We start from the raw sequence: 26887 nt of genomic DNA, 5'->3' as shown, positions 1-26887 counted from the left end.
CTCTTTTTTTTTCTTTTTTTTTTGTCTTGTCACTAAGATTTTTTAAAATTTTTTTCTTGTTGGTTCATCTAAAATATCATTTGACACCCTTGCCCATTAAGAAGGTGGATTACCCCTGTAAGAGGGGCCAAAATTGGGGAAGTTATGTTCACAATTCTCTCCCTAGATTTAATTGGGAATATAGGTCGTGTTTCCACACTTGGAAAAGGTTGGTATGTCCTGCCCTGTGTATCTTAGCCCCTCTCCTAACCCAAGTCAAACCCTCTCTTTCCACTAACTCCAGTAGTACTTAGTACTAATAGATAAATCCAGAAGCACTGTAGCTGTTAGATTTCCAGCTCTGCTAGCTCCTCTGTCTGTCTTCTGTGTCCTTCTCATGGATAAGGACTTTGTTCTTTTATGTCAGCTGTATAGCAGTAACCCTCTAGAAAATACTGCTTTTTCTCTTACCTCATTAAAGCAGCTTTCACTGATTAACACTCAGTAAGATGCTAAATGCAATGGTTGATATAAAATTGTTGATCTTGGTCCTTCAGAAGGGGGGGGGAAGAGACATGTTTCTGTGCCAGATCCTGAAAGCCAAAATGCCATTGTTGCGAGCAAGAGATAATGCAAATAGAAAGGCAACAATGAATTTTGAATGGATGTATAAGAGAATAATGTTGTATTGCACTGGTTGGGTAGCTGCTTATATATAATTTGAGAGGAAAAATGCAGGCAAAATATGAACTAGCTCTGTAGAAAGCTTAAAAATGAGATATGATTTAACAACAGAGGGTGAATATATTTAGAGCATTAAGGATCTAGTGATTCATTGGAGGAGGAATGGAGGGAACTTCCCGAGATGCTAATGGAAAAAGCTTCAAATCCCATTTTCAGTTCTTGAAAGCTACCTGCACTGCTGCTGCCATTTTAAATAGAAGACAGAGCTGTGATGCAGGAGAGGAGGAGGAAGCACGAGGCAGAAGTGGGTTATTAGGATTCAGGGGATTGAAGTGACTAATAATTGATTCTGAAGGAAGAATCAGAGAAGGCTGAATAAAAAAAAGGTTGAAATGTCCTTCATGTGATGGATAATTAAATTCTTAAATTAACTTTGCCCACAGTGACATACTTGGAATTTTACAAGTATTTTTTAAACCCTGAATGTGATCATTCTCGATTCTTTCATTCTGTGGTTGTAACTCAGGCGTACCCTCCCGGTGCTTGTCTAAATTAGACAACTAAACTATTTGTGATGCTCTTTTAACTTTTACCTGTCAGTTTTGCTGCCTCTTTATTTGAGAGATCACAAGAACTTTCTGAGAACATGGAGCCTTTCTCAATTGATGTACAAAATGTTTGAAATACCAAAACAAAATGGACTGTAGCTCCTTGAGAGCAGCTGGAGAGGGTGTAAATTATGTGATGGCAATAGTAACAGCAGACTCAACAAACAAAAGTACCTGCTGAGAAATGTAATTCCCACTCTTTACACAGAGTTTTAGTATCTTCTGGGGGCCTGCATCCTAGAATTGAGGTATCCTGACATTAGGGATCAAGATGTTCTTTTAGCTGATGAGAATGGAGTGTAGCAGCCTGATAACAGCAAAATTCCCTCTGAGAGGATGAACTGCTTTAGAACAGCAGCAAGAAACCCCCTAATTTTCTGGGTCTTCTCTCTGGGTTGTGCTACCCGTTTTGAAAGCAGCTTCTTACCTTTGGGTCATGCTTTGCACGGAGGCTTTCATGGCTACTGCCCACCTTGCCATGCCATTTTTGCAGAAGGATAATGAGAAGAGCTCCAGTAATGAGCAAATTCCAGAATTTTTCTTGAAGCTCTTAAGCAAAAATGAAGGGAAAAGAAAAAAAATGTTAATTTTGATGTCCACAAACATGAAATTTTTCTTTTTTATTGACTTTAAAAGAAAAAACACCACAACTTAAATGAGGATTCTGCACTGGAACAAGTGATATTTTTTTCCCTGTGCAGGCAAGATGCTGGTCATGAAAGCCCAATACTGTGATCAAAACAAGATGATTGCTCAGCTTGATTGTATATGAATATAACTTTGGAGCCAAGTAAGATGTTTTTAAGTTTGTCAGCGTTTGCTTGATAGGTTATTGCTGTTTAGTGAAGAAGCAGTGGCAAAAATAAGTCCAGTGCTGACGTGAATGTTTGCATGATTTGCTTGGAGTTGTGCTTGCCCCTTTCTGATGGAATATTTTTCCCCCCTTCCTAAATGCAGGGCTTCAGATAACAGGGAGCGTGCTTATGAACATAGTGCCTATGGACACCATGAGCGGGGGACGGGAGGATTTGATCGGACGAGACATTACGATCAGGATTACTATAGAGATCCTCGAGAGCGGACTTTACAACACGGGCTCTATTATACTTCTCGGAGTCGAAGTCCAAACCGTTTTGATGCTCACGACCCCCGTTACGAACCTAGGGCCCGGGAGCAGTTTACATTGCCCAGTGTGGTACACAGGGATATCTACAGGGATGATATTACACGGGAGGTACGAGGCAGAAGGCCGGAGAGGAATTACCAGCACAGCAGGAGCCGGTCGCCGCACTCATCGCAGTCCAGGACACAGTCCCCACAGCGCCTGGCCAGCCAGGCAGCCAGACCCACCCGCTCCCCCAGCGGCAGCGGCTCCCGGAGCAGGTCTTCCAGCAGCGACTCCATCAGCAGCAGCAGCAGTACCAGCAGCGACAGGTAGGCCCCGACACAGAGCGACCGTTCTCTGGGTGTTGTGGGTTGTTTCCGAGGCACGGTGTGGAGTTGTGAGCCAGGGCTGTCAAATAGAAGGTGTTTGGTGGCAAAGTGTTACTGGTGTAGAAGTAAAGTGGTGTGAAAGGCAGAAAGGCTGAGTTGGCATGAAACGGATCTGAGGAGAATGGTGTTGCCGTGGTTAATTATTTTCCATGGTGGATCTGCGCAGCATCCGTCAGGCACTGGCTGGGAAGCGTGGGGTGCACGGATGCTGCCTGTCTGTGTGAGGAGCGGGGAGCTCTTTTGTTTGCCAAGTGAAGGAATGAGCAAGTTTTAAGGTCAACTACATTTTACAGGACGTGCTGTAAAACACTTTGGGAAATGATGGATGGTGGCATTCAGTTTCCTCTTGTTCCTGTGGCCGCCAACATTTCCAAGGTTGATGTGTTCCAAGGTTGATCTGTTCCATTTTTTCCCCTGTTGCCTCGCAGCAAAAACTGCAGACTTGGAAGAATTAGAAAGAAATCATAAATCCAAGTGTGCATTTCCTAGTGATAACACCCACGGCCTTGGTTGTGCTTTGCTGTGGCTTTATAAACTACTACAGGGGGAGAAAAAAAGAGCTAAAGCTAATCGTTGGAATTCTGGTACTAATTTGAAAGGACATGTTGGCATGTCTCATGGATATTTAGCTTTTAAAGAATAAATTCACCCTAAAAGCAGAAAGCAAGAGGGTGCCATTGCACCCGAGAAATGTTGGGTGAAGAGCTTTGAGGGTTTTGCAGAGTTGGAAATGTGTCCTTTGTGTTCCAGTTGTTTTCCAAAGCTAAAAGCACTCATTCAGTGATTATCAGTGTAATTAATAGTTGGGGTTTAATTACCGCTGTGAATGGAATTCTGCCACTGATAACTCTCTGATTTGTTTTATAAACTTAATGTGCTCCTCTAGAATGAGAGGACTTTGGGCTGCTCTGCTTATTTCTAACACCTCTCTGAATGAGATCTCAGCACTCAGAGGAGGACAACCCCTTGTCAAAGATCTTTCACACCTATTGCAGCTTACAAAAAGCTGGTGAGACTTCCATTGGTCTCTAATAAAAAACTCTGGAGAAGATGAATCAAAAGGAGGTCTGGTTACATTTAAGGTTAAAAAAAATCCCAAGCAGGGAGAAATAAAACCTCTCTCCTCTGGTGCTCCTTTGTGCATTGCAGAATGGGTAGAAGGGAGTCCAAGAAACTAGTCATATTTATGAAATGTCATTGTTGGGAGGTCGAGATGGGATGAAATCGTGGTTTGAATCTGAGAGGACTGAACGCGATCCCACTGGAACAAGGTTTTAGGATTAATCAGAAGAAAATCAGTGTCTGCTGTGTGCTTCAGCGTTCCATCTTGGCAATTTCTAGTTGTAGTAATGGAAAACTAGATGATGCTCTGGGAGGAAAGGGAAATAAACATACTTTTTTCCTTATTAATGCAGAAATTCAGTAGAGCAAGTGGTGGATTCTGGTGTATTGAATTCTGAAGGCTCAGAAAGCAGTTTTACATGTTTCTAAGCAATGAGTTAGAGATGAATAAATATTTATAATTTTATTTTGTAAAGCAAAACCCCAACTGGCCTTAAAGCACAAATGAACTTTTCTGTTTAATTTTTAACACGCTTTGAATTCAGCCTCAGACCCCAGGGGAGCAAAAGCCACCTTGTCGCCTTCTCACTGTGCAAGATACTTAGGGATCATACACCCAGAGCAGGCAGAAACTGAGTCCCATTTCTATAGCCTGGGTAGTAAATTCTGGCTGTGTCATTCCTGGATTGCTTTACCAAATCCCCTTATTTTTCATTTCTGGAGTGGGAATTGCCTGGAATAACGGAGGGTGGTTTGTTGTTGTCTGAGGAAGAATTACTTCTTGCAAATCACATAGTATTTCTCAGAGGTTTTAGCAAACTGGAGATCTTCTGATGGCTTTATTCTAAGTGGAAATGGTTGATCTTGTGATGCTATGAAATTATTGAAGTCTTTATATTTGTCACTCAGGTCTTGTCCTGGCCCTCCACGGGCAGGCTGGAAGAGACAAAACACATTTTGCTCACTTAGAGGTGGGTCCCTGTTTGGAAACAATGGGGAACTTGGTGTTAAAACACCTGGGAGTGTTTGTGTGTGTGTCACCATCCTTCAGGCACTGTGAAAACGAGCAGAAAGGTGGCAAAGGAGAAGCTGGGGCTTTATTCCATGTGCTTTTCAGAGAGCTGCATGATGTAAATATGATTTATGTTAAATGGAGGTGATTTTCCTGGAGAGTAATGTGAGGAAAGGTGCTCTGCAGGTTGTTTAAAGAAAAAGAAAAGGTGATAAAGCCTTTATTTCGTGAAGATTTGTTGTGTTGGGCTAAGCTTTAAATGTGTATTTGGAGGCCTCTGCAGGGGTGTGTAATGGGAGCTGCACAGGGGTGATGCAGAAGATAAGACTGAAAAGATCATGGTAAAAATAACCCCTGTTCTCTGCAGCAGGGGTTCAGTGTCCTGAGGCCTCAGCAGTTGCTGGGACACTGGTGGCTGTGGATGCTTGAGCTGGAGCTGCTTCTGCAGCTGGAATAGTTTGTGATTTGGAGTTGTCTTGACACGAGATTCCTCATTTTCCACATTCATTGTGGAAGAGGGTCATTGGGGTTTTTTATCATCTTGGAAGTTTAAAACCCTCCAAAATGGTGTTGGAATCTTCTGCCACTATCAGCCTCCATTCCTCCACTTCCCCAATGTGAACACGCACTGAAAATGATCCGTTAGCAAACATGTTTCCTGTGTTGTCTCATGGAAGAAGCAGAGTATGAATGGGACCTGAGGGATCCCCCTGGTAGCAAAACACGTTTTGCTTGTGTCCTGCCCCACCTCCTGGGAAGGATGCCCCCCTTTTCTATGTTTTTGGGTAGAAAATGATCTTTTCTAGGCTGCTGCTTGAGGTGTTCCAATGTGCTAAAAATAATTTCTATGCTTTTTTTACTGCGTTCTGTAAAGTCAGGTGGTTCAACACATTTCGTGCTGTTCCATGTGGTACTGATTATTTCTAACCCTTTGCTGCTGTGCTGCCCCCGGCACTGAGCAGCGGGGTGTGTCTCTCCTAAACACCGGGTGAGGTACCTCCTCCAGACAGGGTCTGAACTGATGCACAGGATCCTTAGGTTTCCTAGAAGTGATGGTTCAGAATGAGAAAGTATGAGCACTGCGTGCATGTGTGTGTGTAAAGTCACAGATCGGTGACCTGAGGTTTCCTTTTGAACCTTCTCTCATGTATTTTTATACTCTTCATCAGGGACTGGATCCATAGGACAAGGGGTGATGGGTTCAGACTGAAACAGGGGAAGTTCAGGTTGGAGTTAAGGCAGAAGCTCTTCCCTGTGAGGGTGCTGAGGCACTGGCACAGGGTGCCCAGAGAAGCTGTGGCTGCCCCATCCCTGGCAGTGTTCAAGGCCAGGTTGGACACAGGGGCTTGGAGCAGCTGCTCCAGTGGAAGGGGTCCCTGCCCGTGGCAGGGGTTGGAACTGGGTGTGCTTTAAGGTCCCTTCAGCCCAAACCATCTGTGATTTGTTTAGAGTGGTTATTTGGTTGATGTTGATGCTGGATTATTACTGCAGAGGTGAATAATTTCCTATAGCTTGCAAAAAAGATCTCACTCTGGGATTAAAATAACAACTTCAGCTTCGATGCAGAGTGAATTTATGTATGTTCCCCAGGATCTAGGAGAGGGCAGTGCTGAAACAAAGCAGAGGTAGGAAGTTGCTCATAGAGATGTTTGAAAATGGATTTTAAAATTCTAATGAGGAGTGGGCAAGTAATCAGAGCCTATCTTTTAAGTTTTCGATTGTGATGAAATTCTTTCTGGAGCCATGAGTTACAGTTGGAAAGGAACACGTATGTGTTATTTTATGTGTCTTAATATTGAAATAAACTGATGAAAAACACTGCCAAGAGAATTTTAATCATGGGAAAAACAGGCTCCCTGCAGCCCCACATGGAGGCCCCAGTGCATTCTGTTTTACCAGGGACTTTCTTAGCCCGTTCAAACAACTCGAAGCGAAAGCAGCAGAAAGTGAATTCAGTTTCATTGCATAATGCAAACCTTTCCCTACCATTGTCTTCATCGCCTCTTTCCCGCATAGTTTGTCTGCCAGCAAGTGATGAATCACTGACGCAGGCTGGGGAGTCAGGGCTCTTCAGTGGGCTGGGAGATGCCTCTGCTGGGGACAGCTGAAAAATCGGGAAGAATGGAGTTAAATGGGGCTGTTGAGTCTTTATTTCAGAATGCGTGAGGTGGCCTTTGCTGATGTGAACTGATTCCATCTCGATTTTGCACTGCAGAGATAACGTCAGTGGTTTTCATCTCTTCAGGCAGGCTGAGAGGGTTGAGCACGTTCCTGTTTATGTGGGGAAGAGAATTAGGCAAAGATTGAAAGAATAATAAATGAATTACACGGAGTAGGAAGCTTCCTTTTCACTTACCACAAAGGCAACAGTAAATCCTATAATAGTCAGGTGCAGCAACACCTCATCCTCACCTCCTGTTCCCATGCAGCCCTGTGCCGCTTTGATGTTCTCTCTGTGCAGGGAAACGTGAATTAAGGGAAGGAAAATTAAGAACTCAGGGGTTTGTTACCGACTGTCGAGCGTTTTCACTTTGTTCTCTCCTGTGTCTCTGTGCGTGTCAGCCTGCGCTGCTTCTCATCTAAATATAACCCACTCCATCCATCTTTCCTTACCCTTGGGAGCGTATCGAGTGTTTTGAGATGGAGCAGAGGCAGATTTTCGATCCCTTTCAAGAAAGAGGAGATGGTTTTAGTGCTCAATGTAACAAAGCAAACCTTTATATTCTCCTTTAAAAACACAACCTCTGCACGCACACGTGTACACATAATGGCCGGTCCTGTGGAATGAAATGGGTGATACACAGGATCGCAGCTGGCCTGGCACCCAACGGTGCCTCCGTCCCCTTCTCACCTCAGCCCGAGGGAGCCGAGGCCGTGCTGGGGATGGCGCCGGCCCGCATTACCTCACGGGCAGCCATGAACAACGAGGAGGGTTCAGCCTCTCCCCGAACCCCCACAGCTCTGTCTCCTCGGAGCCCGGCTGTGATGGAAGCCGGGGGGGACCGCACCGAGGGGGTCCGGTGTGTTGGGGAGCCAGGGGCGGCCGGTTCCCTGCCCGCGGGCACCCGCAGCCCCGGCGGCCGCCTCAGCCAGCGCGGAGGGCGGGTTGTTTGTGCCGCAGAACCGGTCTGAACCGGCGGGAGCCGGCCGGGCGCGCCGCCCCTCAGCCGCGGCGGGGAAAAACACCTCAGAAAACACAGAAAAACGGGTTTAGAAACAGTGAAAATGGTTAAAACAGAGCCCCCTGCCCCTCGCTGCGGCGGGTTTAGCTCCTGGGGGTGAAGGGGTTTAGGCGCACAGGGAAACGGCGGCGCCTGTGTGGAAGCGAGGGCTGAGGTAACCTCAAGCGTGCTAGCTGGCTTTTTTTTGTCCTTAAAACTTCCCTTCAGCGCCCGACGGAGAAATGAGCCCCCCAAAACCAGATCCGGGGATAAATCTCATCGGATGCGGAGCAGGTAGGACGCAGTTGTGACATAAACCCGAGATTTCTCACCCGGGAGAACCCAGCCCCCATTTTCATGTGAATACACAATAAAATCCTTTCAGATGGCATTGTCTGTTATTTTTTACATCGTTTTCAGTGCGTGAGTGGCCCCAAAAAAGAGTGGAGGGTGAATAACCCCCCCCCCCCCCCCTCCGCAGTACTCACAATAATAGGTGGTAATTGCTGGCTCGGAATGGCAAAGCAATTAAGCCTCTTCCTAAATGGTGTTTATCTGGATCTGGTCTGTCAGCCTTTGTTTCTGTAGCAGGGCCCAGGAGCTGAACTGCTGCTGGTTTAAAGGGCATTTGCCTTTACAGGCAAAGAAACCCGTCTTTTTCCCTAAATTAATCTCAGGAGGGGAGTCTTAAAAGCGCATCGTGTTGGGGGTGGATGTGAAGGGAAGAGGCTCCTTCATTATGATGAGAGCTGTTTTGGTCGTCTCGTGACTTCGTTGTATTGCATTCTCTTAAAGCAGCTACTTTTGTTTAACGCTGTAAAAGCTTCATGCAATTATATCCGAGCCTTTGTTAGCGAATACAGAGGTTTCTGGCAGCTAAATCCAGACCCTGGTGTGAACGTGCCTTATCTGCGGAGGGAAACATCTCCAGGTCACAGCTTCAGGTCTGCAGGAGCTGGGATCTGGTGTGAGGTTTGGCAATTCCCGGTCTTCCCAACCTCCTCCTTCAGGAACAGTGGGAAAAACCGGAGCCGTATGGAAGGCGTCGGGGGACACGTTGGCCTCCTGAGCTTTGCGTTGGGCTGTTTGTTAAACCCCGTGGGAGCTGCTAAACATTGGTTATCATTAATAACAACCCTCCTGCAGGGAGGAAGGACTGGTGCTGCTGGTGGATGGGGTTTGACTTTGGGGTTGTGCGTGCGCGAGTTAACAAAATGGTCACTTCTAATTGCGTTTTTAAGGCTTTGATTTCCTTCCAAGTATTTTGCTTAATCATCTTGAGTAGGCTGAGGGAAGGAAAGAATTAGCTGAGGTCAGGGAAGTTGAAGCTGCCCGTGTTTCATCTCAGAAGCAGGGCTTCGACTGAGGGATCCTGAAGTCAGCAAGGAATCTGCCTCCTGTTCCCTTCCTGCAGCACACCCGAAGAGTAAGGGGGAATCAAACCCCCCCAAAGCCAACCAAAACCAGGGAACGATGTAGTGCTGGGGGCCTTCTGCTGTGGGAATGGTCCAGATTCCTCTTTCTTTGTGAGAAATACAACTGGGATGTGAATCATCACTAAAATAGATTAGAGGGATCATAGTCTAGAAGTGCCTGCTTGTCTGCGCGGCTGATGGAGTCTAGACAGCTCAGATGGAGACACATACATTACAGGCACCAAAAGGTGGGGGAGAGGATTCCCGGCTTAAAGACCTTTGGAATAATGGGCTGTTTAATAATTCCTAATGAATATTCACGCAGAGGGATGAATAGAAAAAGAGGAAGGTTGTACTGAATGCTTCCGGAAAAAACACTGGTCATTAGGATGATCAAAGGAAGAATCCAGCCTCTGCCTGTGTTCAGTCATATGTGTTGCCATTAAAACACACACAGAGCGTCCCTTCACGTCTTAAAGGTTGGACTTGTAAAAGCAGTGATTTGAGGTTTTTCTCCCCAAAGAAGATGTTTCTGGCTCTGCCAGAGGTGTGGATGCAGGTGCTGTTGTACCTTCAGGTGGCGAACCTTCCCCTTTAAGTCCCTTTTTGAGGTATTTCTGGGCATTAACCTTAAAAACAACTTTAGTTGGAGCATGCTGTGCTTCAGTTGAGGTCACAGGGATGTGACTAAATGGTAAATAACCCTAATTGGGGAAAAACAGAAGAATATCATCCCTCAGCCTTTTCCAGCTGAACTAACCACCTAACTGATGCAGTTAGTTTTGCCCTTAACATCCAAGTATCAAGCATAGTCCACCCATGACATCACAAGTGCCAGTACCACTAATGATGGCATGGAGGTTTTAAGCGTGAAAGCTTCTTAGTGGGTGATTAGATATCCCTCTACAAATCACCACTGTCAGCTGGTAATGCCATGTGGAGGGAGGATGCAGCAAGTTTCCCAGTGGAAAATCACAGACTCGAGAAGTGAGGGTTTTGTTGTGTAGAGGAAAGACAATTCACGTATGTTAGGCCATTTTTGAAGATCTTTAAGGGAAACAGAGGGTGATTTCCAAAAGGAGGAGGGACATGTGCTCTGTGAACGATGTATGAATAAAACCCATGAAAACCTCATGCTGTTAAGTGCCTGATACCCTTTTTTTTGTGCGTGGCATTAAGAAGCAAAACTTGAATCCCTCCTTCCTCCTTCCAAGAATTCCATAACAAGGGTAGGGGACCTGGTCTTTGGTTTCCTGGTGCTTGCTGCGTTTTGGGAGCAAACACCTCATCTCCTTCCAACCTTCGAGACTTCTATTTGCAGAAGTGAAATGTGGAACCCTTTGAATACTTCCCTCTGTAAAACACCTGGGTTTATGTGTACAGTTTTATGTAGCTCGAAGTGATGATTTTGGTTGAAAGACACTTAAAAATCTAGGATGTCAGCAAAGGGACCCATTGGAGAATCCTTTCTATGGGAGGGCAGTGGTTTTCAGGGCCCTCTCCTCATTTCTTCCACAGTTGCATTATATTTTCCATAGATGCCCAGAAATTGTCTTTGTTTTTATATCTGGGCAAAAACATGATGAGGAAACATACGTGTATTTATATATATAAAATAAGACCTCATCAGGCCCTTTAGAAAGGAGGAGAGTGATTAAGATGCATTTCCAGCAGAGCCTGGCAGTGAGTGCCCTCATGTATTTTGTTATCTTTCATCTATTTGAGAGTAGAGAGCTTTTCCAGTGTGATAAGGGGTGAAAAGAAGGCAGTGTTCTCCTCCTGACCGAGAATTCCCAAGAATGAGCTGCACTGGGTCCCTGTGGGCAAACGGAGCTGGTTGAGAGATGCAAAGCCGCCCTACTTAACTGTGGCTGCTACAGGTTTGACCTCCTTGTATCAGCTTGTTTGGTAAGAGGTTGCTGCAAGATCTCAAACCCTCAAATTATGTAAGATTTACACAGTGGCTTTGAAGTAAGTCCCTCCCTTCGGTGTTTGTTTACTGCCTGGTATGTCCTGCTGTCTGGATTGGGAAGGATGAATAGTCACAGAAAGGGAGCTATCGGGTTAGTACCACTTTTGTATCCCTCTTTGCCTTCTAAATGCGCGTGGAGCTGGGCTTATCCCTGATCCAGAGGCCAGGAATACACCACAGACAGACATCCTGTCCCATGCCGGTCGGGGCTTTGCTGGGTAAATGCTGGCTTGTGAGTTTTCTGTTTGTTTGTTTTGAGGTGGAGGGAGGTGAGGAATGGCTTGTTGGGTTGTTAGAGGAGAAGCAAATAGATGCTATCTAGCAGTTATTCCAGAAGGAGTTTATGCTGGGTTTGCTTTTTAACATGCAGTTTCCCTGTAGCTTCTAGAAACCCCATGTGAGAAAAGGAAGATGCTTCATTAATGCTGTATGTGTGGCTTGCAGACCATGCCTGCTGTGGGTTGGAGGTTGTAAAGCACTGAATCCCGAAAGGAGGCACACAGGTGGGGCACATGGGTTTTGCCTGTGGGAATTCCTTGGAGGACTTTTCTCTTGTCCAGGATCCCAGTGTGCCAGCTGAATTGCCTCCTCCTTTCGCAGCCCTGGTAACAATACGCTGCCATGTGGTTTGGAGGCCAAGGCTGTAAAGGCAGTCGATTCAGGGAGTTGGGAGGATGTTAAGGCAGGTTTTATTTGCATGTTTCCCTCTTTTTGCATTTTTCCCACAGCTCTTAAGCCCTCACCCTCATGTTACAATCCCTGATCAGTGAGATGGAGCTGTCCCAGGCTTTTGGGAAGGGGCATCCTTGGACCATGTGGAGGTTTAGTCACTAAACCGTTGCCAAACTAAATTGCAGTAGGGTGCTTTATCAGAAATTACCCTTAAGAGACCATCACAAGGATCACTCTGATACTGGTTTTATGGGATTTTTAAATACCTAAGGTTGAAGTACCTTGTGTAGTTGCTTGACAAATGTAAAGACACATTTTCCCCTCCAACACGGTACAGATTCACTGTGCTGTGGTGCTTCACCTGTTTAACAGAGATTGTCTTTCTCATCTTATTTGTGTGACTGAAGTGTTTTCTCCCCATGTGAAATCTCACAGAAAGTTCCACTTTTAGTTGTATTTTTATTTGCATGTGGGCAGGAAAATGAAGTAATTCCCAAATATAGTCCTAGCCAAGAGATCCATCTGTTCTCTGCATTTTTAAATGGCAAATTAATCCTTAGCATACAACTCATCAAATGTCTTCTCTTTCATAATGTATGCCTGAGATCACAGAAATGACATTTTTTTTCCCAGGCCTTCCATTTTAAGTAGGTCTTTACACAAGAATACCAGCTCCTGTTCTGCTTGTACAGAGTGCTCCTGTGCATCATCTTCCAGTTGCTGTCTCCGGTCTAGAAAAGGGTATTAAAAAAACCCCTCAAATTATTCTTCCATTCATCTCTTTGATGTTCTTTTAAGAGTCTCTAGAAGGTAGAAGATGTAAAGCAAGAGAAATGCTGTTTGAAACATAGCCTTAATCAATGTCCCTGTTCATGATGGAGAACTGTGGTCATTCTGTTTTCTTCTAGACTGAGCCCTTGGGACAATGGTGACCATTTTTAGAAGTACTAAACTTCCACAGCATTATCTGCCATAAATGGAATTTCTATATTAAGCTTTGTGTGCTCCCAATTTCACTTCACATTGTTTATCAGCTCTGGATCTTGGCGTGCCCTTCAGTGCAACTCCCAGCGCAAGAACAATTCCAGTTGTTTATAGCAGAGGATGCCCTGTTTCAAAACTTCTCCAAACTGGGAATTTCAAGGGCTGGCAGTCTGTGTAACGCTAAAACCCAGCTCCTTGAAGAGGGAGGTGGTTGATGCTGCTCATCTTTGGCAGGGCAGAGCACAGGGCCAGGGCTTGCTGCCTGTGCAGGCCGGGAGAGCAGCCTTGGGGGGGGCTGTCCAAATAGCACCAGCTTTGGGGATTTTGAAGCCAAGATGTGATGCTTTTCTAAAACACAGAGAATTGATTCCGTGGCTCTGTTTGCTGTGGTCTACCAGCAGCTCTATGTTAAAAAGCACTTATACCTCTGCAAGACTGAAATAACCCAGGAGTGAATCAGAGCTGGTGCTTTTTGGGGTTTAGCATTTTATAAATAAGGCTTTTCTTCTAAAAAAATGGCTGGTGCTAATGTCAGGATCATGAAGGCCAAATGGTTTCAAAATTGTGTTATTCCCGGGAAATAATCTGACGGTGCTTTTAAGGTGAAAGGAGTTGCTTTTTACCCCTCAAGTAAACACATAGTAGCATAGTTGGACCCAGGCAGGGTTACATTTTAACTGGCATTTCATGCTCCTGGCTTCTGGGCAGTCCTTGGAACACAGCTTTGTGGGGTGTTTTCCTAAGATACACAGTAGATCCCTTCAGGAAAACAGGGCAGTTGTTGAGGAAACTACCTTGAAATGTTGCTTTCTTGGTATTTTGAGTAGGTTTGGCCTCCAGGAGCCAGGAGATCAAGTTCTTCAGCCTGCTCGCTCTGTGATTCATTGAATGACCTTTGCCAAAGCCCTTGGCCTCCTCTTACCTTATGTTTCCATCTGCAATGCAGGGATGTTCACATGTACCTACCTCCCTGAGTCTGGAGCTAAAATGGTTATTTAAAAGCAGCTTTCAAATGCTCTGAGATTGCAAACTACCAGCTCAGATCACTGCAGATAGCTGGCAGAAGGTGCTTTCTTCAACAGCATTACACTAATTTTGACGAAAGGGGTGAAAACAATTTTTCCTCTAGCCTGAACAAGCCATTCCTGTGCTGCAGCAGTGAACTCTGCCTCGTTGTTCTTTTCTCCACACCATTGCCATTGCAGGGCTATGGGTGCCAGCAGCCCTGAGCAGCAGCAGTCCTGCAGGCAGGTCCTGTCATTGCTTGAAGTGGTCAAAGTAGGTGGGAAGTTGGGGTGGCTGCAGCAAGACTTCCCACAAAGGCTTGTTCTTGACCCAGGGTTGCCTGAATGAAGGTAATGTTAAGAAATAGAGGCTCTTTGGGCTCACACATTCTCACACCCACCCTCTTTCTTCTCTCTTTGCATCGGTGGAAGTCTAATTGTGGGAAAGCTCCGCCAAAGAGCTGGCTTTGTACTTCACCCTTTAATCTTTCCCAGCACCGAGCTCCGTCACCGTGGCTGTTTGCTGAGAAGGCATTTCCTCCAGCTTCCCAGAGTGTCAGTTCTGAGCAGTGCCACCGTTCCCCGGGAGCATCCAGCAGCTCCCAGGTTCAGCACCAGCCCCATCCATGCAGCCAGTGTGGGGATCGGAGGGCAGAAGTAGCACCTTCCCAACAGTAGGAGATTGTGGTGGCTGCTGAGCTGGCTCTTTGCTATGCACATGAGCTGATGTGTTTGCAACCAGGACTTTCTTTTTTTCCCAGGTTAGTGTTTTTTATTCCTGGCTGTGCAGAGTTCAAGCCTGAGGACACAGGGATGTAGGTCGAGGTAGGAACACTGACTGTGGCTTGGGCACAGTCTCCATCAGCCAGACAGGGATTAACATAAACATCTTTTTAGTGATCCTAATGGGTTATTTAGTTGGAGGGAAGAACTAAAAGGGTGTCTTGAAAAGACACTTTCCCAAAGCACGTGGCTCCAGGGAAAGTGATTCTGGGGGTGGGAGTACCCCTTTCCCCTTCCTTCTGAGCAACATCTTCAGCATTTCCATGGTTCATTTCTCTGTTCTCATCAGAGGTCAGGTGTCAGACATCACAATAAAATGATTAAAGTAAATACATTAATATGGGCTGTAACAGAAAACAAATTAAAATGGGCTGTTAATAAGCTAGGCACTTAACTTGGGTTAAATAAATGGTATATTATTATTTTATACATATAAAATAATGACATACCATAAAATATAAAATACATCTTTTTAATGTGTGTGTATATATATATTTATATATAAAAACATCTGGAGACTGTATCTTAAAACTTCCTTGTCGGAGGCTGACAGTGGTGCTGCAGCAGCCTGGGACACTGGGCCAACTGAAGGACACAGAGTTGTTGTGGCTCCGTTGTGTTCCCATGGCCTTTAAACATAGTTTAACTTCATTCCATTTAGGATCCCAGCCCAGCAGGAGGTTTCTTAAGTCTCTTTTCTGGGTATAGAAGACAGAAAAAGAGAAGGGGAAGAGGATGTCCTGGTTTCATTCGTCTGCAATGTTTAATGATCTTTTTTTCAGAGCAGTAAATGCTTTCTTTTATGCGTTGGGTGTTTTTTGTGACTGTTTTCCCCTTTCATGCACTGTTTTCGTTTTCCTTCTCCTTAGCTTATCATAGCTGTGTGTTTTATCAGAGCTGTGTGTTGTTAAATACTTCAGGGTGTGTGATGTACAAACCAGAGTTCCTTGGGTGGTGAGTTCTCAGCACCTTGAAAGGGTGCCAGGGCCATCACGCAATTGCATCCCAGTGTGCATTCCACCACAAACAACAAAGGTGCTGGAAGCCAGGGTGATGGGCACAGGGTAATTACACCATACACCCAAAGAATATTAGGTGTAGCTCTCTGCTCCTCAGCTCGCTTCCTCCACCCTTTCCCACCAAGCAGCTTATATATTGCTTATATATATATGTATACATATACTTACATACTGATGTGAAACGTAGAGCTTTGGTATGAAGTGGAGGAACAGGGTTCAAGCTCTTTGTGCTGGGGGCTGAGCCCCTTCAGCTGTAGCCTGTGAAATACCATAACAATGTGTTACCTCTTGATCTCCTCACACAAACAAACTTCACATGTTGGACTGGGTGTGCTGAGATCTTCAGGTTCAACAACTCTTTTAACCAGGGGGGAAAAAACCCTGTATTTATTTCTACAGATGGTTTTTTCCCCTTACAAACACTGGTGTGGACTGGAATTACGTAGAACACATTGTGTGTACAGCACTTGAATATTTAGGTCAGCATTGCAATCGGCTCTAACAATACAATATCTGCCTGGAGCTCCTGAGTTTTCATCCTTATTCTTCTTTGAACATGCTGAATACCCATTTGGATTGCTGGAGCAACCTGGTGATGTCTCATGGTTTTGGGAACAGGTTTATTATGCTACGTGTGATTTGAGGTGTGGTTTTTGACCTGAACGTATATAGAGAATGGGGAAAATTCTGGTTCAATACCTGAAGTGTTTAGTAGTAGGACAGAAATGGCACCTATAGTAGACCTGTTCATATCTGATTTCAGTATATCCTTTTCCACCCAGAAGTCAAGGTGTTTTGTGGGCAAAGATCTTTAATGTGTAGCTACACTGGAGTGTGATGGGGTTTTAAAGGTTTTCCTTTTTTAAGCAGCTAGTGTCATACTTTCTGCTGGCTGCTGGCTGGCCATAATCAAGTCTTTTTAATTAAAACACATGGGTGCATTCAGGATACTTTGACCCATTTTCTGGTACTGTTTTCCCAGGGCCAAGAAATCAAACTGTGTCCAGAGCCTGATGCTGATATAATAAATTATCACAAGGATTTGTGTTTTCTAGTGAGAGCTGGTCATAGAATCACAAACTGGTTTGGGTTGGAAGGGACCTTAAAGCTCCTCCAGCTCCAACCCCTGCCACGGGCAGGGACCCCTTCCACTGGAGCAGCTGCTCCAAGCCCCTGTGTCCAACCTGGCCTTGAACACTGCCAGGGATGGGGCAGCCACAGCTTCTCTGGGCACCCTGTGCCAGCGCCTCAGCACCCTCCCAGGGAAGAGCTTGTGCCTAAGAGCTCATCTCAGTCTCCCCTTGGGCAGGTTCAAGCCATTCCCCTTGGCCTGTCCCTACATTCCCTGTCCCAAGCAGTGCTGTTCATACACACTATCACAAGCTGCCTTTGGCACGAGCTGGTGGTTTTTGTGTAGGGATTGTCTGCGGTGACATAACTCGGATCTGGAAAGGGAGGGGACAAGGAATAAAGGGTTCCTGTTGCTGTTCAGAGCTGACTGTACATTAACTTTGGATTTCCTGACTCGGGTATCTGCTGCTGACATCAGCCGTGAGAACAACCTGCTGTCAGCTGGGGCTGGAGCTTGTCCTGGGTAGATCTTTCTAGGAGATAATCTTGACTTGGAGATCATTTTGACAGGGTATTGAATCATAGCTGATGTAGGCAGAGTTCCTGATCTCAGTTAATTTTGGCAGGAAAAGGAATAATCGCTCTGCATATTTCTCTAAGAGGAAGCCTGGATCATTTACCAGTTCTGGTTCAACATATTTTGAAGGCAGCTATTAAAAAAAGAGTCCTTTGTAATTTTTTACCCTGCTGAAATTTGGCATGGAAAACTGCAGAGGGTTTCAGCTGCTCTCCGGTGGCCTGGATTTCACCTTGCTCCAGCACTCAGAGGTCCTTTCTGCTTTGCTGGTGTTCTCAAACCCAACGTTTGGCAGCACATCACCCGCGGTGCGTGTTAACACTTCTTGTCTGCTTGATTTTCCACGAAGGCTGCGGCGTTTCCTGCCTCCCGGAGCAGTCCCCAGCCTTGCAGCTGACTCACCGTTCCCAAATCAATTCCTGGGAATGACAATTGTCCCACATTTTAAATTGCAGCCGGGGAGAGAAGGTTGTGAGATGCCTTGATTCAGCTCGGCTGCCTTTGACGCGAAGCAGCGGGTAGCCTGTTCCAGCCAGGGTTTGGAGTCTCCCTTTTATCTCCTTTCTGCTGCGGAACAAAGAGAACCACTCACTTTGTGTCCTTGGCTCTGGGGTTCTCAGTTTCTCACACATAAACGCAATGTAACTTCCTAGTTAGTTACTAGAACTGCAAAAGGCAATTACTTAAAGCTGAGATTTTTCTGTGGGAACGAGGACTGGTTATGCAGGATGCTTGCACCAGGATTTGAAATGTCGTCATTGCACTTAGAAGTGAGAAAAGGAAAACTCTGTGTGCTAAATGAGCTGCACTCTATTGAAACCTGATGTGTATGGTAGATTTAAATGAGGTAGATGGTGGATTTTGGTAGATTGAGATAGAGGGGATGCTTAGATGAGCTCTTAGGCAGAAGCTTTTCCCTGTGAGGGTGCTGAGGCGCTGGCACAGGGTGCCCAGAGAAGCTGTGGCTGCCCCATCCCTGGCAGTGTTCAAGGCCAGGTTGGACACAGGGGCTTGGAGCAGCTGCTCCAGTGGAAGGGGTCCCTGCCCATGGCAGGGGTTGGAGCTGGAGGAGCTTTAAGGTCACTTCAACCCAAACCAGTCTGGGATTCCATGATTCTCTGATATGTGAGCCTCATTTTTGTGATCTGAGCAACATTGCTGGATTGTTACATGTGAATCTTTGGGGTTCAGCCCCCAAAAGTTAAAGATTACCAATAGATTGTATATTGATTAATAGAGAATAGATACATAGATAAATGTTGTGAGTAAGAACACACACATCTTGTAGGCAGTTATGGAAGGCAGATGAATATTTTAAAAGGGCTTGTAAACTACCCTTGTAGTAAAGCGCATGTGTAAGTAAAGGATTTCATGTCTACCTCCTTATTAAAGTAGGAGCAATCTCCTCTGTGGCTCAGGGTTTCCATCAGGTTTTGCTGACAATACAATCAAAAACCTCTATTTTGCATTGTTGTGGTGCTGTGATAAAAGCTGAAGTGAAACCGGTTTTAGAAGCTCTCTGGGCTGCACCAGAACGCTTCTGAAACGCCTCCTGGTTAAATGCTGCTGTTCCTTATAAACAAGCACATGTCACCAGGACCACGGAGGCAGCTCCATGAGCCCGACGTGTTTGGAAGCAGATTCCTAACCCGGCTCCCTCCCTGTGCAGTGCCGTGTTGTGACAGCTCTGGAGATGACTTCCTGCATGCTGGCATTGTGCTGCGCTGAGTTTACAGCGATGTTGAAGAGCAGGTTCTCCCGAGGTGGGAAGAGGCCGGGTGCCAGAGCATGCTCTGCTTCTGGAACACATCACCCCGGGTTGAGTGCTGCTAGAAGCACAAAATGAAGTTGGAGGCTTTTTCTTTTGGCCTGCCCCAAGCCCTATTGATCATTTCCAATGCTCTCAAGAAGTACATTGTCAGAGCTGCTGTTTTACCCCATCTGTTGCATTTCCACCTTGTTTTACCCCAGCTTGGTTTTCCCAAAAGCCTTAGGAACTCACTTTTGCTAGAGGAATTTGGAATGACTTGTTTTCTGTGAGTTGGCAGCGGGCAGTTGCTTTCACAATTATTCCCAAGGAAAAGCAAAGCCATATTCTCATTTTAATATTCTGGGAACATATCCTCATGCAGCTTCCATGCTTCAGTCTTGTGTATTTTTAAAGCTGGGGTATTTGAAAGAGAGTTCTGTTTTTCTGCTTGAGACTACACAGAATTCCCTGTCAGATGCTTTGCTTTGCCTCTGCTGTGTGCTCTAACTGCATGACACAGCAGCTATAATTAACTCTTCCATCATTCTCTTATTCACACAACATAAAACCTTTGACTGACTTTTGAGTTATTATATCCACATTTCTTCAATTGGAAAAGCGATGAGGCTTTTCCTAAAGAAAGGGGAATTGTTCTTGCTAACTTATTTTTTCCCTTTCTGAAAACAGAGGCAGGAAATAAAGATTCTTTTTTTTCCTTCTGGAATGTCACAGTCTGGATTTGCTTAGGGACATGTATCCCCAAAACTCCCTGGGCAAGTGGAATTCTCAGCATGATCATTGTTTCCCAGAGCCATGTGGAATTCAGACTCTTGTAGAATTTATCACCGTGTTGTGCTGCTGTTTCATCACTTGGATGTCTGAGGGTGGTACCTGGAGAGTATCTTTATTTCCCACTGGAACGCTGGGATTTTAACAGCATGTTCCATATTTTAAACATCCTCATTAAATAAAAAGCCAACACAAAGCCAAAACAACTAAAAATAGCCTGTTCCATTTTAAAGCACTGCTTAAATAGAAATTCAGCACTGCTTCTTAAAAGATCGAATCTTAGCAATGTAGAACATTTGAGCTGCTTCAGGAAGAACATGGTTGATCATGGTCCTGAGCATCAAGATGTGAGAGGGGAAAGTAAATTACACATGGGGCAAGAGGCTTGCTGCCTCCCTAAGTTCTCACTTCAGCCTTCCCCAGGGCAGTGTGAACCATGTGGCACCACCTCTCCTTGGAATTGTTTTCAGGTTCTCTCGCTGTATTTGTGTATTCAAACAAGTTCTTCTGTTCTTTGCCAATCTGTTTCACAGCCGCAGGCGATGGCTGGTGTTGCCCCCTGAGACTGCTGAGGAGCTGTTCCTAGGGGCCTGGCTTTGTCCCTTCCCAAAGCGCTGTAGACAAGAACTTCAGTTTAATGGGGACTTGAGGGGATCCAGCAGTGCCAGAGTTAGCAGAAAGGTGGGAAGCAGAAGGAATGGGGTAAATCATAAATTAATTAAGTGGCTTGTGAAGGGACCTTAAAGCTCCTCCAGTTCCAACCCCTGCCACGGGCAGGGACCCCTTCCACTGGAGCAGCTGCTCCAAGCCCCTGTGTCCAACCTGGCCTTGAACACTGCCAGGGATGGGGCAGCCACAGCTTCTCTGGGCACCCTGTGCCAGCGCCTCAGCACCCTCACAGGGAACAGCTTGTGCCTAAGAGCTCAGCTCAGTCTCCCCTCTCTTGGGCAGGTTCAAGCCATTCCCCTTGGCCTGTCCCTACATTCCCTGTCCCAAGCCCCTCTCCAGCTTTCCTGCAGCCCCTTTAGGCACTGGAGCTGCTCTCAGGTCTCCCCTTCAGGAGCCTTCTCTTGTCCAGGCTGCTCCAGCCCTCGCAGCATCTCCATGGCCAAAAATGAAGAGTGAATTGCAGCATCCTTCACTTCTAGCAATTTAATTAACAAAGAGGGCATGGAAGCAGGTTGCACAAATATAGGTGAGGCAGAAATAAAGACAGTTTACAAATTTCAAAGGAAAACGTGGCTGGGAATGAGCATCCTGGTAGGAAATTCGGAGCTGAGGAACAAAACAGACTGAATTGATTTGGTAAATGTGATTCCATGTGAAATTACAGGCTGGGTGGTGTGGGGTGGCCACCCCCTGGTGAGCACAGAACAGGGCCCACTTGGAAGAGAAGGGCATTAAGAAGGGCTCCATTTTTCAGTTCTCCCCTGGCTCAGCTTTATTTTCTCTCCTCTCCCCCAGTGCTGCTGAACTTCCTCCTCTGGGGATGGAGGAGGAGGAGGAGAGTGTGTGGGAAGGGAACCAATGTGTGAAGCAGCTCAATGTCAACTGGATGGGAGGGTTGTAATGAGAGGGTGAGATGGGAGGAGAGGTTCTCATGTTTATTATGACTTCTGTGGGTTTTTTGACCTGTTTTGTTTTGGTCTGGTGTGGTTTTAGATCCTCCTTCAATTGTTTGTAAGTATTTTGGGACAGAAATTCCCTTCTATCTGCGCCTCTAGATATAACTGGGACAGAGCCCAGGGGCTTTTAGCAGTGTGCCACAGTCCTCCTTGCACCAAGATGTTCAGGAAAACAAGCGCAGTTTTCTGGATTGTTGGAAGAAAAAGGGCTCTGGCTGCTGCCTGAAACTGTACCTCCATAAAAAGGGGGGTGTAGCAGAAGAGAGGTCACAAAATAAAGTCAGGAAAACTATTAGAAGCCTGAAATGCTTTCCTGAGAAAAAAATAGGAAAAGTGAAGTGGTTTAATGTAAAGAGAGTAAGAAAACCCCATGAAATAATCAAGGTAAGGTAGATATAAACCTATGTTTCCTTTTCCTGCTACGGTATGGAGAGGAACACAGAAATCCAGCAGCTATGTACAAGTGCAGGGGTTATTTTTGTACGTGGCAGCTCTCCCCCTGCCAGGCTCCGAGTTCAAATTCCAGCAGCATGTTTTAGAAGGCTGCTCTTGTGATGGAGGAGGAGAGTCTCCAGGGTTATGTCAGACACAATTATTTTTAGCCATGTTATGAGCCCTCGTGCCTCGGGGAAGGAATGAGCCACTGAAGGAGGATGATGTGTCCCCACTGGGCAAGCTTTAATAACATCATTCTCTGTATTTCTTTGCTCTCCTGTGAAGCGTCTTAATGATCTGCAGCATCAGGAGTCGGTGGAATAGGTTGATCCCTGTATGATCTAACATGCAAATCCTCTTCTGCTGTAATTCTTGTTTATAAATCATGTTCTTGGGTCTGAATTCTTCATGCCCCAGAGTTGAACGCTGAGGCGGAACCTTCAGATAGCATTGGCTGGTTCATACTCAGCTGCCCAGGTTATCCCAGGGCAAGGGGTTGGAACTGGATGATGTTAAGGCCCTTTCCAACCCAAACCATTCTGTGATTCTGGAGCAGCTGACCCAAAAACTTGCCATGGTTTTCTCACACGAGGTTTTTGTATTGGAAGTACAGATCTTTCCTTAAAGATTTCCTTAAAGGAGGCGACGAGGAGAGCTCTGGGGTCGACTCTTGGATTGACAGCGGCGCCTGACAGCACGATACTATTTCTTTCTTCACACATGAGAGCACTGGGAGGGATTTTTGGGCTTCATCAGACCTGTGTGTGTCCTCTTTGTATCTCTCCAGCCTTCCCACACAGCTCCTAAGCTGACACAACATTGTGTTACACTTAATTAAATCTCCACCATTGTCACGGCGCGTAACAGGATCTGTCTGACATTTTACCCATACTCCGCTTCCCTGCGCCTCCTCTGAGGGCTCGGTAGGAGAATATTTGTGGAATGACTCGGAATTCCTCTGTATAACCAGGCTGTGTTATGGAAACGGGATTCTCTCCAGCAGGCAAAGGAGGGAGGAAGGTCTGTGGGCAAGCAAAAGCTCTTTAAGCAGAGGCGCCGTGTCCTGCGGGCGCTTTGTGCCTCCGCGCACTCACGCCGCTCCCTTCGTGCCCTCCACAGCAGCGACTCCAGCAGCAGCTCCAGCGACGAGTCCCCGGCACGGTCAGTGCAGTCCACAGCAGTCCCAGCACCCGCAGCCCAGCTGCTTCCATCGCTGGAGAAGGATGAACCCCGGAAAAGCTTTGGGATCAAGGTTCAAAATCTTCCAGTGCGCTCAACAGGTAAAGGCACTTGGGAGGTGAAATGGGGGGGAAAAAAGGAGTAGGGATGGGTTAAATAACCTTGATCGTGTGTCTTTGACTGTTGGGATTCTCTCTCTGTTTGTGTGACAGTGGAAAATTGCTTAGTGATCATCTGTGGGAAGGAATCCTGCAGGTCCTGAGCTCTCCAGGCCTTGGGCTTGAGCCCTTCCAGCTGCTGGAACTGGTGCTTTGGATTTCCCAAGGGAAAAACCTGAAGCACTCAAATTTTTCACTTAAAACTCAGACCATTTCTCCTCCCCTGCTTCAGTTTCTGGTTTAATTGTTATTTATGGACATCTATTCTTCTTTCAGTTATACTTTTAAAAAACTTGAGGGCTTTCTGTCAGTGTTGAGTGCCATAAAGCCCCAGGAGTATACTCATAATGGCACTGAATGGTAAATAATGCAATAAACCACTCACTCTGTGTTCCCTGTGCTGGATGCAGGAGACATCCCATGGAAATAACCAGCATGAGATCACTTTGTAATGCAGTTGTCATGTGAAGGCCACTGCCTGAATTAAAATCAGACATATGAACTTTGTGAGCAACAAACCCCCCAGTGTTAATATTCTTTCTATAGACTTTATTTCTGTCTCACCCCTTCAAGCAGCACGCTGCCAAGGTCAGTACCCTGCACATCCCAGGCAGGTTCTGTGGCTGTGAGCAGTCTGCTTGGTTACCTTTCTGACCTGACTGAGCTGAATGCTGTGTCCAGGTCCTTCATCCCAGCATTGGGAAACTGCTCTACGCAGTATCCGTGTGGGATTATTGATGAAGTAATGTTGTTTAGCTTTTCTTTGTCTTGAATTGGGTGTCTCTTAGAAGGAATAAGTGTACACTGCAAGCTCTGGAGATGTAAAAACTTGTGTCTGTGGTTTCTTAGGTTTAAAAATCAAGGCACAGAGCAAGATCAGCCAGAAGCTTTTGACATTGGCAGAATGAGTATCTAAAATTACAAAGGCACTTCTGCGAACACTGAGGTTCAGGTTAAACCAGGGGAAGTCCCATTTCAGAAGGAAGATCAGATTTCTTCATGTCTTCTGGGGTGCTGCTAAGTTAGTAAAAACTGTGTTTGTTTTTTTTTTGTTGGTTTAGATACAAGCCTTAAAGATGGACTTTTCCATGAATTCAAGAAGTATGGAAAGGTGACGTCGGTGCAGATCCACGGGGCTTCTGAGGAGCGCTATGGACTGGTGTTCTTCCGGCAGCAGGAGGACCAGGAAAAAGCACTAAATGCCTCAAAAGGAAAACTTTTCTTTGGCATGCAGATTGAAGTCACAGCCTGGATAGGACCAGGTAATGTTTGGGCCCTGCTTGCTCTGGGCTCATTCCTGGGCTGTCGTAAAGAGGTGGCAGAAATGTATTTTAGAGAAAGTGGGAAGTACACCAAAACCAGAGCAAGAGGAATGGCTGCTCTTGGGTCAGACAGGGAGAGAGTTCCAGTCTTAAACCTCAGAGAAGGAAACCTGCCATCCTCTCAAACAGTGGGATCTGCTTGAAGAAGCAACCTCATCTTCCATGTTTCAGTGGAGCAGAAGCACAGCACTGACTCCTCCCAGGCTTGTTTTCTTCTGCTTTTAATTAAACCAGCTAATGATGGCTGCAGTTTTGAGGCCAAGGCAGTGTAGCCCAAAAACCCAACCAGTGAACACTCCAGCACTGAGCATGTGGTGAAGTTTTCAGTCTGTCCTTCAACTGCTTGTTTAAAAGTTGATCTGCGAAAACAAACTTCTTCTATGTGCTATTCCCCGAGTACAGTGAGGCCTTACTTGAATTCATGCATTCCAGCACTAATACTTGTTAAAAGAGTGAATTTTTGGGGAAGCAGTTGGAGAATGCAGCCATCTTTCACCCCAGGGTGCTCAAATTCCTTAGCACTCCCCAGTGGTGTGATGCAGAGATTTCACATAGCACATAAATAACAATTCACAAGGTAGTTACTGCGTGGTTCTGTCAGAGACATGGGGTACTCTGGTTCAGATCATATCTGCTCGTCAGGAAGTAGACTTGAACAAGCAAATCAGCATGAAGCAAACCCACATGGGAAACCCCTCCCTGTATTACAAATGTCTTGCTTTCTTTTGCTTCTAGAAACAGAAAGCGAGAATGAATTTCGTCCTTTGGATGAGAGGATAGATGAGTTCCACCCGAAAGCAACAAGAACCCTCTTTATTGGCAACCTGGAGAAAACAACCACCTACCATGACCTCCGCAACATCTTCCAGCGCTTTGGTGGGATAGTGGTATGTGAGGCCTCTGTGCTCTGCAGGGCATTGCCTGCCCTTCCCATGCACACCTGTAAAATGCTCCAGACAGTGGTAAATCTGAGCATCAGTGACAGAGAAATCAGTTTTTATATGGTGATGTGAGTTGTTCCTCTTGCTGGAATATACATGGAAGCTTTTCTTTGCATTTAAAGTGAAATCTCAGCACACTTGTGTGGAGGGGATAACTTAATCCTGGGAGCATTCACAAGACACTTGTATTCTGCTCGCCCAGTGTTTATAGAAAAGCCCAATGAGGTAGCTGGGCTGAAAATACACCTGGTGTCATTTTCATGTTGAATCAGTTCAACTTGATGAAGTCTTAAGTTTTCTGTTGGTCTCTGAAACAGAGGGTTTAGATGCTGTATGTGGAAGCAGCTATGAGCTGTCACAGTCTGTGTCCCAACAGTGGGGCAGAAGAGGCACGGGGTGGGTGGATTAGTGATGACACTTGCGGGATTTGGAGTTTCTTTATGAGCAGGCCTGTCTGAAGGGGAGAGAGAAGCAGTCATCTCTTCCTTCTCCTCCTTCTCTTTTTCCTCCTTCTCCTTCTCACTTTCTATGAAGTCAGACCAATGTTGCATTGAAGAGGAATTTTCCAGAGGCGTGCAGCAGCTATCCACAGTCGGTTTAATTGAATCCAGGCCTCAGCACCAATAGTTGATGTGCTCACTGGTAGCTGTGGCTGCTTATGAACATGCTGTGCCTTACTCTGCTCTGAAATACTTCTGTAACCATTGAGTCACACAAAGGGGGTGTGTGCTTCCTCATACAATGTGGACAAACACAGGGTTTAGCATTTTCTGATGTCTGGCAGCTCTTGTACATCCTCAACACCAGCACTGATTTATGAATCTACATAGTGTTTGAGGCTTAAACCCTTACTAATGCTCAAGCAGAAACCCTGTCCTGGTAAAAATGCTTATCAGTAGTAGTGCACTGTCTTGTAAATTGGCTTTTCTGAGAAACACTGTGTCCTGTCAGCATTATTGATGCTCAGAATGGGGCAGCAGTGCTGCCTCGAGCAGTTTCCATTAGAACTTGCAAGCTCAGGTGCAGGAGGCACCAGCTTTACAACCCTTCCGATGGCTGAGGAGCAAAGTAATGACATTTATGTGCCTGTCAGAAGGACTTGGCTTGCCCAGGGTGAGTGGTCAGATATAATTTGCCATGGTTGTGATTGTGCTACTTCAGACGCTTGGAAATTTAATCCTCTATTAGAAT

The 26887-nt window shown here is 45.8% G+C and overlaps 1 protein-coding gene across 6 annotated transcripts in view; it reads left to right on the top strand.

Moving 5' to 3' along the window:
• Positions 1 to 26887, top strand: part of SPEN (spen family transcriptional repressor) — a 66145-nt gene that overhangs the window by 20335 nt on the left and 18923 nt on the right. For 3 of the 6 annotated variants that reach the window (XM_034068057.1, XM_034068059.1, XM_034068058.1), the window contains exons 3-6: positions 2229 to 2705; positions 23216 to 23376; positions 24495 to 24695; positions 25491 to 25642. In XM_034068057.1, the coding sequence (XP_033923948.1) occupies positions 2229 to 2705; positions 23216 to 23376; positions 24495 to 24695; positions 25491 to 25642 (991 nt within the window). Of the gene's footprint in view, positions 1 to 136; positions 209 to 2228; positions 2706 to 11454; positions 11479 to 11599; positions 11620 to 23215; positions 23377 to 24494; positions 24696 to 25490; positions 25643 to 26887 lie in introns of those variants that run through there. The other 3 variants (XM_031045723.2, XM_031045724.2, XM_031045725.2) reach the window with 3 other exon arrangements.

The sequence above is a fragment of the Melopsittacus undulatus genome, chromosome 12 (genome assembly GCF_012275295.1).
Source record: "Melopsittacus undulatus isolate bMelUnd1 chromosome 12, bMelUnd1.mat.Z, whole genome shotgun sequence".
Classification (NCBI taxonomy): domain Eukaryota; kingdom Metazoa; phylum Chordata; class Aves; order Psittaciformes; family Psittaculidae; genus Melopsittacus; species Melopsittacus undulatus.
Note: the sequence above shows the minus strand (reverse complement) of the source record. Positions and strands in the feature narration are given on the sequence as shown.